This window comes from Colletotrichum orchidophilum (genome assembly GCF_001831195.1).
Source record: "Colletotrichum orchidophilum strain IMI 309357 chromosome Unknown Scaffold_56.1, whole genome shotgun sequence".
NCBI classification, from domain to species: Eukaryota; Fungi; Ascomycota; class Sordariomycetes; order Glomerellales; family Glomerellaceae; genus Colletotrichum; species Colletotrichum orchidophilum.
In genome coordinates, this window is record NW_019173012.1 from 46,134 (window position 1) to 61,856 (window position 15,723).

A 15,723-nucleotide genomic window follows, 5' to 3' on the forward strand; every position below is an offset into this window, starting at 1 on the left:
CCGCGTCATTGTCGTATATCACGGCTGGCCAGAAGAAGCGTTCAGATTAACTGACTTGGAGGAATCCGTACTTACTTCACCCAGAGCAGGAGGCGGAGGCACTGGTGAAATCAAGCCGACATCCATTACAGCTTCCCAACTAACGTTTCCCGCCTCACGAAAAGGAAAACCGTCTTCCCTCAAATGACAAGAGGTTACAGTACAACAAATAGCCAGCCTCGCGGGAGCGTAGCAGCCAACCTCTTTGTTGCAGGCGACCGTATTTCGGGTCTTCAGCTTCGAGGAGGAGGCTCTTCTTCATTATTAGTGCTTTTGACGATGCGTTCTCGAAGTGTACCTGCGCAGCGGCCAGTGACTATGAAAAGTCTAAACACTTAATGAAAATCGATCGCAGCGTACTGCCCAACTTACCCGGCGTACTTTACACACGAGCTCTTTCCTGATCTGAGGTCCTGTTCTGGTTCCTTTATGTTATAGGTCATTCACTAGGACATTCTGGTTTGGAGGCAAGGAAGACTGTGTGGTGTCGTTCGGTCACGCCTTCCCAAACCACTGGGCTGCGCGGTCTTGAGTCTGAGATATCTATGGAAATTGTTCCACATCTGAGCACTTGAGGGAGTTCCGATGGCCCAGGGCACATGCAGCATCGTTGAGAATTCTTTTCGGGGACTGTTCTGATTTGATGGTTATTTTGGAAGACCAGGATTATGATTGTCCCAAATCCAACGTCAGTCGCCCATTGTCCGTCACCTATAGTCCCTTGCCCATTCTCCGTTGTCCATTATCGTCTGATTGACAGCTTCGTACCTCAAATATGCACCTCCTCAAAGCCCCACTGAGCCCATTTCTCATCGTCAACGGCCAACGGGTCTTGACCGTCACTGCTGGCGAGAACGAGCAGACGAATCCACTCGCTCGCCAGCTGAACACTGTCAGACCCGTTGGCAGGCGTATCCATCTTGCCGCCATACCAGCCACGAATCAGGCGTCCCCCGGCTCTCTGCATCGCCAGCTCTGTATTGTCGCGAATACTCTGGCGGAAGTTAAAGAGGCCGAAGAGGCTCGTCTTGACCTGGGGGTCGGTCTTGATGTGGGTATAGCGAGCGGTGGGGTCGAAGATGATCAGCTCGATGCCGTCGGCGTACTTGTGAAGAACGATGGCGAGACCATTACGAGGGCAGAGGGATGACTAGACGCTCTGCTGACTCTCGGCGCCTGGGACCTCGGTGACAGAAGGGATCGCGCCCCAGGTGCGACCGAACCAGGGGGTGGCGAGGACAATGGAAAGGACCTTGCCAGACTCGAGGGCTTTGACGGCTTGCACCAATGCATGCTCGATAGTGAAGCAGTAAAGAGATTGACCGCCAGAAGGGATTGACCATTGGCGACGCTCCAAGAAACCATTGAAGTTCGCAACGGGGGTCAGAATCAAGTTCCAGTTGCTGCTGGGCCGGTAATTGGCAAGAGCGAGTGAACAGAGATGGGCGCGAGTCTCGAGGGGCATAGTGGTCTTGCTGGGAAGCGCAGGTAGAGTGCCAGGGGTCTGATGCGTCTTGCCGAAGAGGACACTTCGAAGTTCCGGGGTGGTGATCAGGGCGAGTTCGTAAGGTCCGAAGTGGGTGGGAGGCCAGTCGGGCACATTCTGCGCTGGTCCAGCGACACTGGTAGCCTGGAACTGAGCCACTAGGGCACCCATCTCGTTGGTACGGGCTGTGAGGGACAAGGTCTCGAGGGGAGGGAGGGTCGCGATGGCGTCCTTGACCGATATCCAGGCATCAACAGCCAAGTTGAGATCGGTGTCGCGCCATTCGCCCGGGTCACCGCGGCGGGCGCGGACGTAGAGTTCGTCCAAATCTTTGAGAGCGTCGCCAGTGAGCTCACCCCTGGTGTTTAGCTCAGAAGCAACGGTTGCGTAAAACGCAGAATGACCACGAAGAGTCCCGTAGAGGTCGGCTCTATCGACGAGGGTGTGAAAGATACCGAGGAGACAGGCTTCGGCCTCTCTGCTCAGGGCGACCATGTCATGATTCTCGGCCCATGACAGCTCGGTTCCAAAGATTGCTGTCAAGATGAGTTGGACGGTCTGTCTGTCGGAGAATAGGGGACCAGGAGGGAAGTTGAAGCCCCTCTGCATGAGGATTTTCTTGGGTCCTCTTTGCCTGCCCATGATCACGCCTCTGATTGTTGCTTTTGCTTTAGGTGTTTACCGCGAGGATATGTCGCCGCTGGGTACCTTTAGTTAAGAGAGTTGGGCGAGCTTGTAAATAAGATGAGTGAAAGAAGGCTGATGAAGTTGGTGGTTCAAATGAGATGGATTTTGGGCCGGAGCTGGAAGAAAGTGTGAAGACGTCGGAAACTGAAGTGAATTTACCTACCAGAAGTAACCTGAGGAGGTCTGTCAAAGGAAGAAGCCAAGGGTTCCAGGGCCATCGTAGCTTCCACATGAGCACAATTTTTAATGTTCACTGCCGCGTGGGCTCGGCGGGTATCGTAGGTGGCATCCCTTAGGTACCTTGACTAGAAAGAGGAATCCAGGGTTTTATCATCTCAAGTTTTCGGAACGCCATACTTCCATTTCTATTGCCAATGATTTCAGCCATTAGCACAAAACGGGATGGGCCAGAGCACAAGATGTTACAGAGGGACTTTGTCTTCATACTGGCGGGCATACAAGAAGCAGCGAGCAATAGGCATTTCAAGTTACTTGTAATCCGATGAAGTACAGGAGAAAGAGATTCGAAAAAAAGAAAAAAAGATAGACCGACTGGGGGTTGAATGCGGGAGTCCTGAAAAGTACTAGAGCTTCATAGACTAGTCAGAACTTCACGGCCTTCGGACCCCTCGACCAATAGGCCCAGTGATTATTGTTAGGAATCAAAGATGATTGACTTCCTATTAGGGCCACAGGAGGACCAGTCAATTTGAAAATCAGAAAAAATGAAAAAAGGATGGACCAGCCGAGGGTCGAATGCAGGAGTCCTGAGAAGTACTAGAGCTTCATAGACCAGTCAGAACTTCACGGCCTTCGGACCGCTCGGCTAATAGGCCCGTTGATTGTCGTTGAAATACAATGTCACTTCATTGCCTGTATTGTTTACGGCCTGCGTCCTCGTCGCCCCAAGCAGCATGTGATGAAATGGTGGCCTTCAATCCCGTCCAAGCAACTTCCGCGCTCTGCCCTTTCGCCTCATACCTTCGTTGCTAGCTACCATTCAGTAATGATACCTTCAGCTCAATATCATGCATACGGTTCAGTCAATCTATCGACTTTATTGAGATGCTTTCCTTGTCCTCTGAACGCCAGATGTTCTTTAACTCCCTCTCGTATGCATGAATTTCAGAACTGAGGAATGGCATGAGCGTCCGGACTCATATTCCGGTTAGATCAGAAAAGTATCGAGTATGGTCCTTATGCACTCCTATGTGTTGAATAGAAAGGAACTCTGAATCCTCTGTAGCATGGCCGTCGCAAGGTTTCCACTCACGCGTACCTACCTACTTTGGTGGTCATACCTCCCTAGCAAATACATCACCAAAGAAAACTTTTCAAAGACATGAATGACTGTATTTCCGCAAAATATCGAAGGCGGTTAAACAATTAATCCTTTTTCCAGTTGCAGCAACGTCCGTTTTCTGGACATCAGCGTCAAAAGGTGACGATTTACCAAGTGGTGTATTTGCATGACTATCGTACTAAGGCAAGGTAGCAAGTGGTAGCAAGTGGTTCCACCATCAGTTTTGCGGAATCTCGCTCTTGAATATATGTGTTTGTAAATACATGTGTGTATATGTTAACTGCATGGACGGCTAATAGTGGCCATTCAATTCGCCAAGGTGTGTTACCAAGGCAATGATCGGTCGGCGAGGTTGACGAGTTTGATGAAGTTGATGTGAAGTCGGAGGCTGCTATGCTAAGCCATCCACTCTGGTGGGCCGAGGCCGCCGATTGAGGGGCCGTTGTGCCGCAGTGGGCCTCTCGGCTATCGGCCCCGGGCACTTCACCGGAGAATTCTCACCCTCCCGTCCGCAGAGAAAGGAGGTGCATTGCTGGGCGTACTCACGGCTTCCTTCCTCGATACCCAAGGTTGGAGAAGGCAATCGGACTGGGAAGTAATTTTCAGCTGCCGTGCACGCACATTCGTCCCAATTCGCTCCTGATTGCAGACAAACTTGATTCCTCCAACAATCCGATGTTCATCAGCTCAGCAAACGTCAGCCAGCTCAACACTTGAAGGTACACGGGGGCCCCTGGCAACGGAGTGGATGGCAGCTGAGAAAGACGCGCCGTCCGCGAACGAGGGGCAGCCCAGCAACAACTAGCCCTCACCAACCTCACCAACCTCACCAACCCCGTCGAGGGACGGCTTCGGACGTCTGTCGCTCTCCGACAACATACTAAGGTAGGCTTGAAGTCACCCGAAAGCACAAAGAAACTCAAAGTCCGGATCGGACGCCCACATCGACGTTCGCAGCCAAGCCAGTGCTACACGTGGAGACGCGCATTCAGCCTAGCGCGCCTAGCAGCAAGCAAGCGAAAACAAGACGGCCGTCGCACATAACTTACTCTATTCATCCCGGCAATTCGGCATAAAGTGATGCTATCATCTCCCCGGCACCATTTGCCTGCTGCCTTTGCGATACACGACACGGCCAGTCAAGTTACGGCAAGCCACAATTCGGCACCGTGGGCCATTGGCGGCGACGGCAGCCTCAGCCGAATTTGAAATCTTGCCGGACCAATGTTGATGGGCGAGGAATACGGGTGCCAGCATGCTTCAGCTGAGTCGGCATCCCTCTTGACATTGTGGTGATGGAAAGGACATTGACCTGAATCATTACAATTGAACAGTGGCAATGGTTTTGTACATCCTCATTCTACTAACAAATCTCTTCACAGTCCTGGCACTCTCCCTTGCTTCAGATTTTTCATCTCTATGTCCCTCGAGGTACGGATGGGCCAAGCAACAAGCGAACACGCGGCACGAATCCGACCAGGCCCAGAGGCTTCGCAAGCTTTTCCCCTGTCCCCTGCATGCCCAACCCTAAGACTGTGTGGCCTTGTCCGTAGCGGGCAGCTCCCGTCCCCGTCGCCCCAACCATGAGCTCCGATAGCTACCAGAAGCTAGAGCACATGCTAGACGAGTAGCGCTGGAATCCGTCATTCTGGAGGCAGTTTCCGGCCTTGGAGAGTCGAATGGGCACCGTTGGAGGGAGGGGTAAGGAGGAATGTTGATGGCCTGAGAATACTGGACCGATTAAAAGAACTCGAGCCAGTTTCGAGCTCAACTCCACCACACCACCAACTGGCTGGCTACTCTCGCGCTTCATGGGCCTAGAATGGGCCGCACAAAGTCAAGCCAGTCAACAGGTGTCACCGACTTCGGGGTGGGCGGATCGACGCAGGCTCTTACACTGGCGGGCGGTGCTAATGCAGGGCGCCTAGCCTTGGCGTGCTTAGCGAGCTGCCTGACGGGTACAGCGCATGCGACAGGGCCCGCCGTCCCCTGTAGAGCGGCGCTTGGCTGCGGGTGCCGTGGGCCATCAGAACGCCACAAGGGAAAAGATGTGTGAATTGTCGCTGGGGGGCTTCCTTTTTCGGTCTTTTCCATACAGGGGAGGAAGACAAAAAGGCCAGGAAAAACCTCAAACCCACTCGAGCCGATATCCAAGCCTTCCGACCCACCCCCTCCGACCCGGTGACGACGCGGTGATAGGACGGCTGCAGGTCTTGACAGATGATGATAATCACCAATGTTCGTAACATGATATCATGGCGACCGGATCGGCTGAAACGCGACAACGGGGATTGATCAAATGACATTGGATACCATAGAGACGAACTCAGGATTCCTGCTTTCGGCAAATTTATGCCGCCGGAGAAGAACCTCGGGCGAGGTCGCACGCTGTCGAGATGAAGGGATCTGGATCAGGGCTGTGGCTGGTATGGATGAGAGACAGAGTACTACGGCGCACCAATTTTGACCTGGGAGCAGACGACATGGTCTTCTTCATCCGACCGAAGTACGGATACCCAGCTCCAAGATGAATTCTGGCCGGTTAGGATTGGGCTGGCAGCACGGCACGTTTGCCCAGACAACGGACACCCTGGAAGATCTTTTCCCTCTTGACGACACCAACTCCTGCGTGGTGTTCTGCACCAAACAAGCGCCCAAAGAAACGGAGAAAAAAGCGTACCAGTGACACTCCTCTGGGCCCTTGTCCGTCGACCAACGAGTCGGAGGCTCCAGTCCAAGGCAAGGGATCAAGACATCTCTGCATCTGTCGAAGTGTCCGCAACCAATCTGCGCCTGAGGAACGCATGGCCCCTTTTTCTTTTCTGAGGTCAGGGACGCGTTCCGTTCTTGGAGCCGCCAATCATGTCTGATTCTCCAGGCTCAACGGGGAGAATTCACCATGTCTCGCGACCTCACTGGATCTTCGATGCCGCACCACCCATCCTGGCCACGTCTTCCACCAATCCCGACTTCCACGTCAACATCACCACCCCCGCCCTCACCAACCCCCTCTCGGTAATCGATCGGGGTACACCCCAGCTCACCCCCTCTTCCGAAGACCCCCCACCGCAGCTCGAGGTCCACCTCCAGCACCACGACACGGCAAGTCAAGACAGCCTAAGGAACAGGCCAAGGCTAGGAACACAGTGCAGTGCCGGCTTCCCGCAGAACCTCGCTGCTCCCCGTCCTCGCCGCCGCGTGCCCGACACCACTGAAAATCGACCGATGCCATTCTCAGATGCGCAACGACGCAGAATCGCCGTCTGCTCCTGAAGCCCGAGTATCTCACTAAACAAGCCCGACAAGTCCAACATTCCACGCATTCCACGCCTCACCTGTACTCATTGGCCATGTCGGCCGTGGTACCTGATCAGCAGCAGCCACACCGCATTCGAGACAGGTCCTCAAGCTTCTAGGGAATCTCCCCCAAGCGGTTGGCTGCGTATGCCTTCTGTCTCAGCACCAGACAGGCCGGTGGTCGCATTCAATCCAGCACTCTATCCTCGGTTTCTCAATCATCAATTGTTCTGCTCTTTGCGACGTCTTACAGGCCAGGCCCCTCGTTGTGGCCTTGCCGAATCACAGGGTTGGTTGCTCCGGGTACAGGATAGAGTATTTGCAAAAATAACCTGGCACGCAGCCCTCTCTGTTTTGAGTACCCGGTTCGTCCGAATCGCGGCTGGGGGATGCCACTGCGCCCTTCACCATGACTCGACGGGGGAAACCTACGTTCTATCTCTGACATCACCAGGCCCAGCAAAATAATACTCGGGCTTTGCATCTGGACAGCGCTACTGATCTTGTGGCACCAACCCTGGTCCTGGTTGAGGCGTGCCTCCAGCCCAGCCCAGCCCTGCTGCGGGAGGCGACCTCCCCAACCTCCCCTGGGCCACTATGCTCACATCAACAACCCTCAGTCATCCACCCACCTATCCACGCTCGCAAGTCAATATTGAACTACTGGTTTGCACTGAATGTGTGGATGAAGTGGATGTGGTGCTGTTGTTGATCTGATGTACAGAGTAATCAATCTGGAATGTACATGCAGAATTGCTTTGTCCCAAGTGCTGTTTGCAAGTAGCCCCATGCCTCTGCATATCAGATCACAACTGCATTTTTCACAAACAGACATGGCTACTTACACCACGTATACATACCCTACTGCAAGTTCTTTAGCTTAGTTGCTCCATCAAATCCTTCTGCACGTCAAAGACACGCAATGCCCATGGCTGAAGCTTATCTTCCTACCCTACCCATCGGGCCTTACTCACAAGACTCCCCTCCCTCATTGTATATGAACCACCGGACCCCAACCCTCCCTAACCAGTCTTCCTCCCTTCAGCTCACCTTCTTCATCCCTGCCCATACTCTCGCTCATAGTTTAACCCTCCATCAAGGAAACCCGCCACGTTTATTTCACTGAACCTATTCCAATACCTTATTTCTTCTACCAACCCTTCGACACTCGCTCATAAGTAATCCGCGTGGTAACGGCAGAGGTCCAACAGACGACAATCATCTCAAACCCTTTGGGCGAGAAGTACCAAACGAAAACGAAGCTTCTTCCTTCCTTGTGTCTCTTCCGAACTCACGCTTCCCGTGATTCCACGAGGCACCAACACAGGCAGTACCCGCCCTTTCTGTGTGATTCTTGAACCGGGTCATTGTTGGACAAAGCGGGTCAGGAGCTTTGGCTGGCATACCTTTCACCACCTCACTTTTGGGCAAAAATAAATCAACTTTGCTGTTGAAAATTCTTCTTCCCACCACACCAACACCTCTTCTTGGCAACTTGGGATATCACTTGAACAACTGCCAACAAATCACCTACCACAACAACTCTCACCGCCACTCTCCAACCACAAGAAATTCCACTCAGGTAAGCTGATATTTCTCCCGGCTCTTCTGTTGTCAGTGAGATGGGCTACGATACCTCTCATCACGCGCGTTTCGCGAAATCATTGGCTCTGTGTTGGCGATCTTGGAGCCTGCCGCAATCCTCTTCTTCCTACTTTCATCATGGTCGGGTACCGTCACGGGCTTGTGGCATCAAACCATGATTCTATCCGCGCTTGTTGGCGCGGGTATTTTTCACCGTTTGTTTTCCGAGCCCTTTCGGACTCTCGTCCACCTTCCTGTCCTTCCTGAGCTGTCCGGTGACGCGTGAAGTGGTTTGTGCTTCACGATCTCGCTGGTCCTCCACGATCTAGCCTGTCTACATCTGATCGGCACACTATACGAAAACTCATGATCCTTGACTTTGGCGAAAGCAAGAAAGGGAGAAAAAAAAATTCTTGCTAATCCAGACCTCTCTAGACAACGACAAGATGCGTCTTTCCGCTCTCATCCCCGTCGCCTTGGCTAGCTTGGCTCTGGCTTTGCCCCAGGCCTCGTCTGGTGTTCTCAAGCCCGCCGAGAACCCCCCCGCTGGATGCTCTACCAGTTACACTGGCAACTTCGGTCTTACCGTCGTCGAGTTGGGCAAGCGCAGTCTCGATGTGAGCTTCACCAATTTTTAATGAGTTTTTTTTTTTTTTTTTTGAATGGAATTGTACTGACAAATCCAACAGAAGCGAAGCTCTTGCACCGGATCTGGCTCGCTGGACCTCACCCTCAAGGACAGTGTCCTCACCGATTCCAAGGGTCGCACTGGCTCCATCGTCGCCAACTTTCAGTTCCAGTTCGATGGTCCTGCTCAAGCCGGCGCTATCTACACTTCTGGCTTCTCCGTCTGTGCCAATGGTTCCCTCGCCCTTGGCGGCTCGACCACCTTCTATCGCTGCCTGTCTGGAGACTTCTACAACCTGTACGACCGTCACTGGGCTGAACAGTGCTCTCCCATTATCCTGTCGGCTCTCCCTTGCGGCGCGGAAGCTCCCGCTCCTTCTGGCGGACAGATTGTCGGTACTACAATGGTAGTCACCACGGTCGTTACCGTCATCGGAGATGGTCAGCCCCAGGTTGTCCCCACGACCATCCCCGTCCCCCTTTGCCAGATTGGCGACGGCCAGGTCCAGGGCCATACCACTCCCTGCGGCGAGCTTCCCCCGGTTACTGTCACGCCCTCCGTCCCCGCCGCCAGTCAACCCCCCTACACTCCTCCTGGAACTCCCGTGGCTCCTCCTGGAACCCCCGTGGCTCCTCCTGCGTCCACCGCGCCCAGCGTCCCGCCCGTCTCTACCTCGCCGGTGCCTGTTCCCGTCCCTTCGTCTCCCGTCAACAGCACGGCGGTTATTACTACGCCTGGAACCACCCCGACCACGCCTGCCACCACGACCACCCCGGCGGCGCCTTCTGTTGCTGCCGGCCAGAACCTGGCTCCGGCCTCGTTCGTTGCTCTCGTTGCTACCCTGATGGCGGTTGTTTGCCTTATCTAAGTCGTTTGAATAGGAACGTTTGGGTGGCTTTAATTGGTTCACGGAGGTGAACAATTCGCACTTTTATGGCTTCTCAATACCCTGCCCAGAAATCGGCACTTTAATGTATGATAACGACAAAAACGGACTTTGATTGAGAAACAGACGATGGGTTTGCGAGCTTGCAAACAGGTAGCTAGGTAGTTGGTAGGAACTGAGACAAGTTCCTGGGTAATCCGGCCACTAGAGCAATACTACAAGATCTTCAGCTGCATGACTTCGTGTTGAGTGTGACATTATTCGGGTGAAATGAGGCACCTCATGCCGACTTGAGTATATGACTTTTCGGATGCTGACGAGGGCTGCCAACTTGACATCCCAGGTCGATGCGCAGGGAGTGACTTCCACCTGTGGGGATGGGAGTGGGAGATGAGATAAGCAGTGCGTGGCCCACAGTGCATCGCAATTGGCCCAAACCTCTACGTATCCGTACACAGTAAATCATGGCATGCGCTCGGCCTGCAGTGACGTCTTGGCGTACCAAACGCCAATTTTCCTTTTGACAATACACGACCCTGCCACCTCATTCCATATACCTGCACGCACACCTGACACGCACGCATCATGTCGGAATACTGGAAATCGACGCCAAAGTACTGGTGCAAACACTGCAGCATCTTCGTGCGCGACACGAAGCTGGAGCGCCAGAACCACGAAGCGACCGGCAAGCACCAGGGCGCGCTTAAGCGGTTCCTGCGCGACCTTCACCGCGGCCATGAGCAGGAAGAGCGCGAAAAGGACCGCGCGAAGCGCGAGGTTGAGCGATTGAAGGGCATTTCATCGGGGACGGGGCCTTCGTCATACTCGTCGTCCTTTTCGAAACCCGGTTCGAGCGGCGCGACATCGTCGACGTCGACATCGGCGGAGGCACAACGGAAACAGCAGATGGAACAGCTCGCGGGAATGGGCGTGTCGATACCGACGGAATTCAGGGGCGATATGGCAATGGCGGGCGAGTGGACTGTCACTGCTACAAAAGTCGTTGACGAGGCCGCCGAGAGGGAGAAGCCCGTCGAGGCAAAGGCTGTCGGGATCAGGAAGCGCGAGCAGACGGAGGAGGAGCGGGAGGAGGAGGAAGCTGTTCGAGGCTTGTTCAAGAGGCCTAAGAAATGGGGCAGCACCAAGACGATGCCAGAGGACGACGAGGATCTCGACGCCCTGCTGAACAGCAATACCCTTCTACGACCTGTCAAGAAGGAAGAGCCCGATGAGCCAGAGGTGAAGACGGAGGAAAGCCACGCAGGGGGCGAGATGAAGCAGGAGGGCGACGCAGAAGACACGACGGAGGCGAAGCCAGATGTGCCAGCCATTAAGAGCGAGCCGACGGAGGACGAGGCTGGCAAGAGCCTGGACGTGCCGGCCTTGGGAGAAGACAGCATCAAGAAGGAAGACGAGGCTGCGGAGCCCACGGAGGCTGCGGCTCCGGCAGTGGTGTTCAAGAAGCGCAAGCCCAAGAACATTCGACAAAAGTAATTTTCTTCTTCTTCTTTTTTTGGTGGAGCCACAGTGTGGGGTGCATAGCGAAGGCGTTAAGAACTCGTAGAAACGGGGATGGATTGTCTAAAAAGATCTACGGATCAACGACCGCTGAGACCTGCGGCCAGGGACAATATGAGGAGTGTTCGGATTATTTTCCGACGGCAAATTCGTCCTGGCCGGCTCGCCTGTTGCTGTAGAGTCGCATTGCATGGCTGATGGACGAATCCTTCTTGAGCGGCAATACGGATACAGGGTACAGAGTAAGCACCTACCTACCCCGTACCGATGCATCGTCCCGTCACCAAACGTGCCAATGACAAGTCCTCGTCCCTCCCCCAGGACGGGGTCAGCGGGGTAACACGTGACTCACTGGGGAAGTTACTGCACGCACCGGGTGGTATACCTCCATTACCAACCGGGTGTACCTTTACCTGAGGTGGCAGTCTGGTTGGGTTGGGGTCATACTCATTCCAATCTGCCTCGTCCCAAGGGACAGCGGCCAAATTTAAACCCCAAAAGCGCAACATCAGCACCAACAAAAGAGAAAAACAGTCGGATCATTTGCGCAACTCACTCTATCAGTGCGGCAACGACTGGAACCATGAGGCTTCGCAATGGAAAAGACGATGGTGTCCCCCCCGGCAGCTAGTCCCTCCTCAATATCCCCGGCCGGCAGCTCTCACCTCGGCAAGCGCCACGAACTCAGCGAGGACGCGCAAGACTCGTCCGGCGCCGGCTACAATGGGGGAGGCGGCCGCAAGTCCTCCTCATCCGGCGGCTCGCGGCCCAAGAGGGCCCAGGTCTCGCGCGCCTGCGCCCGCTGCAAGAACCTCCGCCGCGCCTGCAACGAGTACCGCCCGTGCAAGCGCTGCGTCGACGCCGGTCTCGGAGACCAGTGCCTCGGTCTGGCCGGCCCCGTGTCGCTGGCCTGGGTCTCGGACGGCTCCCAGGCCTTTGGCCACGTGCCCCACGAGGCCGTGCAGCGCATGGCCGACCTGCTGCCGGTGCGCGTCATGGACTACTGCGTCGACCGCTTCTTCGCGCGCCTGCACCCGACCATACCGATCCTGACCCCGGAGTACGTCGCCCAGATGAAGGTCATCGCGGGACCCTCGGAGCCAGGGATGGAGGCCCACTGTCTCCTTACGGCCGTGTGCGCACTGGTGCTGCTCCAGGTCGAGGAGCCGGAGAGCCTGTGGCTGCAAGGGCTGATCCCGGAGAAGAACGCGCTGCACGGGCGGATGCTCTTTGAGGAGGCGCTCGCGGCGCACCGGAACTTTGCGCGGCGGTCGAACCCGAGCTTTGAGCAGTGTCTGTTGACGTTTTTCTTGTACGCGTGCCACTCGGCGCTGTTCCACCACAGCCAGGCATTCTTGTTCCTGCGGGAGGCGACGACGCTTTTCCTGCTACTGAGGATGAACACCGAGTCCGCGCCGCGGGCGCTGGCGGATCGGCTGTTTTGGGTGCTGCTCGTCTCGGAGAGGTCGCACGGGATCCGGTACCGGCGGCCCGTGACGCTGCAGATCACGGCGGAGTCGCCCTCGATGGACAACGACCCGACGCTGTCTGGATTCTGGAGCCTGGCGGCGCTGTTCACCCCGCTGGATACTTCCTTCATCGCGTTGTTGAACCAGGAAAAGGTGGCGACGCCGCCGTCGAACGCGGCGTTGACGTACATTGAGACGGCGGTCAACTCGGCGCTGCGGTCGACCTCGGATTTAAAGGATACGCAAAAGTCCAATCTGAGGGTCACGCAACTGTGGTTGCGGATTATCTTGTGGCAGCTCCGGCTTCGGTTCGGGTACCTGGCGGAAGAGTCCGTCCACCCGAGCATGACGTACCACTTCCCGCTCGAGGTCGCCAAGGACCTGGTACTATCGACGAGGGACCTGCCCGTCGACAGCATCAAGGTCCACGGCGTCGGGCTCACGGAGAAGCTGTTTGACATTGCTTCGGCGGCGGTGGACGTCCTGGCGCGGGTGCCCATTACGCCGGCGAGTCCGCACAGGAGCATGGGCGGCACGGGGCCGGAGGATGACTTGAATTATATGAGACGGCTTATTACCCGGCTGCCTGGCGGGAATTCCATCTACGACGATTTATTGGACAAGCATATTCAGCAAGCTGTCCCGAACATGGCGATTGCGGGCGCGTCCCCACGTCCTCCGCCCTGAGTATTTTGATAACCACGGACATACAAGGCGATATTGAACGAAAGAAGAAAACGAATCAAAATCTCAAGCTGAGGTCGGGGCCTATTCATTATGCATGTTATTACGCTAGCACTATATCTAGCGGTACAATAACTCTAACTATGGTGGGGTATCCAACAGTTGCAAGACCAATTCCCTGAGACGCGCTATGCCTTGATTATATGGAGCAGCACAAGACTTAAAGCTCCTCGGTCAGTTTCTTCCCGGTGTTGAGCTCATGTGAGTAAGGGTCGATCGTGGTGCTGGCAAATTTCCTAGCGGAGACCCTGTGCTCAAAGAGCAAGTCCAGCTCGGCATATGTCCGACCCTTGGGCTCGGGCACGCGGAAGTAGACCCAGACGGACGACAGCAGACAGGTGCCGGCCCAGAAGAGCGCGGTGCGGGCACCCCAATCCCAGGCTGTGGAGGAGAGCTGGTAATTCGTCATGACGTTGACGAAAATGTTGCTGGCGTTGTAGCCCGCGCGGGCCATAACGATGGTCTTGTTCTTGAGGCGAGTGGACGAGAGCTCCGAGACGAGGGAGTAGGTGACGGGCCCGACGGTGAAGTCGTAGACAAACGTGAAGACGATGAGTATGCCGCCAATAGCCCAGACGGAGGCGTTTGTTTTTGAGAAAGAGAGGCAGCCGACGATGAGGAGGAGGCAGAATTGCGCGCAGAGGCCGGAGAAGTGGATTGTGCGGCGGCCGATGCGGGCCATGAGGAACCAGGAGCCCGTGGTGCCGACCATGCCGAGGGCGTACTGGCCCATGGAGAGGGAGAAGGAGTTTCCGGGGTCCATGCCGGCTTGGGCGAGGAAGTAGGCGAAATAGCCCATGAGGTTTTGCCCTCCGAGGGTCTGGACGAGCCAGACGCCGACGACGATTTCGGTGCGGCGGAGGTCGACACCTTTGAAGCAGTCGCGGTAGGTGACGCCTTCTTTGGCGCGCTTTTCCATTGCGTTTGTGTGCTCTATCATGGCGATGGTCTCGTCCGCGTTAAAGTTTGGTTGGTTGCGGGAGGTGAGGCGGAGGAGGGCACGCTTGGCGCCGGCTTTGTCGTTGTGGCGGACGTACCACCATGGAGATCTAGGGGGGTTTTGTAATTAGAGGAAGAAGAAAAGGTTGTCCTTCCGAGAAAGAATTGTTGTGTGATAGTAAGGCTGAAAAGGGGTGAAGCTTACTCGGGCGCAAAGAAGATGCCGACGAGGATGGGGATGGGCCAGACCCATTGGACTCCAAAGGGGATCCTGTAGGCCCATTCATCCTTGTGGTGGTAGGAGCCCTTATTAACGGCCGCGGAGAAGAATTGACCAATGACCTGCACAATTGTAAATTTCTGACGACCCGTACCAAACACATTTTCCAAGAGTGACGTACCCAGCACATGTTGATGAATGTAGTGAGATACGGCCTGAGGACGACGGGGGCGACCTCGGAGGCGTATGCCGGTGTCACGCTCTGAAATGCCCCCCAAGGGATTCCTGCAGAGCGTTAGAATACAATACAAACCATGGTTCAGCAGACAGAGCGAGGTAAAGACGTACCGCAGAGAACCTCCCCCAGCACCAAAACCTGCACGTTGGGCGCAAAGAAGAGCACGAAAATAAAAGCAATCATCAAGACCAGGAAGCCAATAGTCGTAACCCGATACCCGTACCGATCCGCCGTCCAACCAGCAATCATGAGCCCAAAGATCTCGCCGGCGCGGGCGCCGTTGCTCAGGCCGGACTGCCAGGCGGCCGAGATGACGTACTTGTTCTGGGCTTCGCTGAAGGTGCCGTACTTCCGGTTGAAGACGGCCGAGGAGTAGAGGTTGCTGAGGAGGGCGAGGTCGTACCCTTCCATGATGAGCGTGGAGGAGAGCAGGACGGACCAGCCGATTGCTTTTGGGTAGGTCTGGACGGCTTCGAAGAGGGTCATTTTGTGTTCTGCCGAGGCGGCTTGGGCGGCGTCTGCGGCGAGGTCTTCTTGGTGGTGATGGGAGGGCGCGGCATTCTTGTCGTTGGGGGTTTCGATGATGTCTTCTGTGATTAAGGCGTGGTGGGGGATGCCCTTTTCCTTGTCCTCCGGGACGGGGGAGGAGGGGGGTTTTGAGTTTGCCATTTTCTTGTGTTCCGTT

At 55.4% G+C, this 15,723-nt stretch overlaps 6 protein-coding genes across 6 annotated transcripts; 4 read left to right on the forward strand and 2 right to left on the reverse strand.

Annotated features, from left to right (window-relative positions):
* Positions 1-808: 808 nt before the first annotated feature.
* Positions 809-2,167, reverse strand: CORC01_07120 (uncharacterized protein; the record flags this gene model as incomplete). Its single annotated transcript, XM_022618758.1, has 2 exons — positions 809-1,144; positions 1,196-2,167. The coding sequence occupies 2 exons, from the start codon at positions 2,165-2,167 to the stop codon at positions 809-811; spliced, it is 1,308 nt and encodes a 435-aa protein (XP_022474658.1).
* A 4,210-nt stretch (positions 2,168-6,377) lies between these two features.
* Positions 6,378-6,788, forward strand: CORC01_07121 (uncharacterized protein; the record flags this gene model as incomplete). The annotated part of the gene is made up of 1 exon (XM_022618759.1): positions 6,378-6,788. The coding sequence occupies one exon, from the start codon at positions 6,378-6,380 to the stop codon at positions 6,786-6,788; it is 411 nt and encodes a 136-aa protein (XP_022474659.1).
* Positions 6,789-8,842: 2,054 nt separating this feature from the next.
* CORC01_07122 (covalently-linked cell wall protein) lies at positions 8,843-9,892 on the forward strand (the record flags this gene model as incomplete). Its single annotated transcript, XM_022618760.1, has 2 exons — positions 8,843-9,013; positions 9,086-9,892. 2 exons carry the CDS (start codon positions 8,843-8,845, stop codon positions 9,890-9,892), a joined length of 978 nt encoding a protein of 325 aa, XP_022474660.1.
* A 603-nt stretch (positions 9,893-10,495) lies between these two features.
* CORC01_07123 (U1 zinc finger) lies at positions 10,496-11,404 on the forward strand (the record flags this gene model as incomplete). Its single annotated transcript, XM_022618761.1, has 1 exon — positions 10,496-11,404. One exon carries the CDS (start codon positions 10,496-10,498, stop codon positions 11,402-11,404), a length of 909 nt encoding a protein of 302 aa, XP_022474661.1.
* Positions 11,405-12,024: 620 nt separating this feature from the next.
* CORC01_07124 (uncharacterized protein) lies at positions 12,025-13,584 on the forward strand (the record flags this gene model as incomplete). Its single annotated transcript, XM_022618762.1, has 1 exon — positions 12,025-13,584. One exon carries the CDS (start codon positions 12,025-12,027, stop codon positions 13,582-13,584), a length of 1,560 nt encoding a protein of 519 aa, XP_022474662.1.
* Positions 13,585-13,801: 217 nt separating this feature from the next.
* CORC01_07125 (sugar porter family MFS transporter) lies at positions 13,802-15,707 on the reverse strand (the record flags this gene model as incomplete). The annotated part of the gene is made up of 4 exons (XM_022618763.1): positions 13,802-14,690; positions 14,786-14,922; positions 14,982-15,085; positions 15,149-15,707. 4 exons carry the CDS (start codon positions 15,705-15,707, stop codon positions 13,802-13,804), a joined length of 1,689 nt encoding a protein of 562 aa, XP_022474663.1.
* Positions 15,708-15,723: the final 16 nt, after the last annotated feature.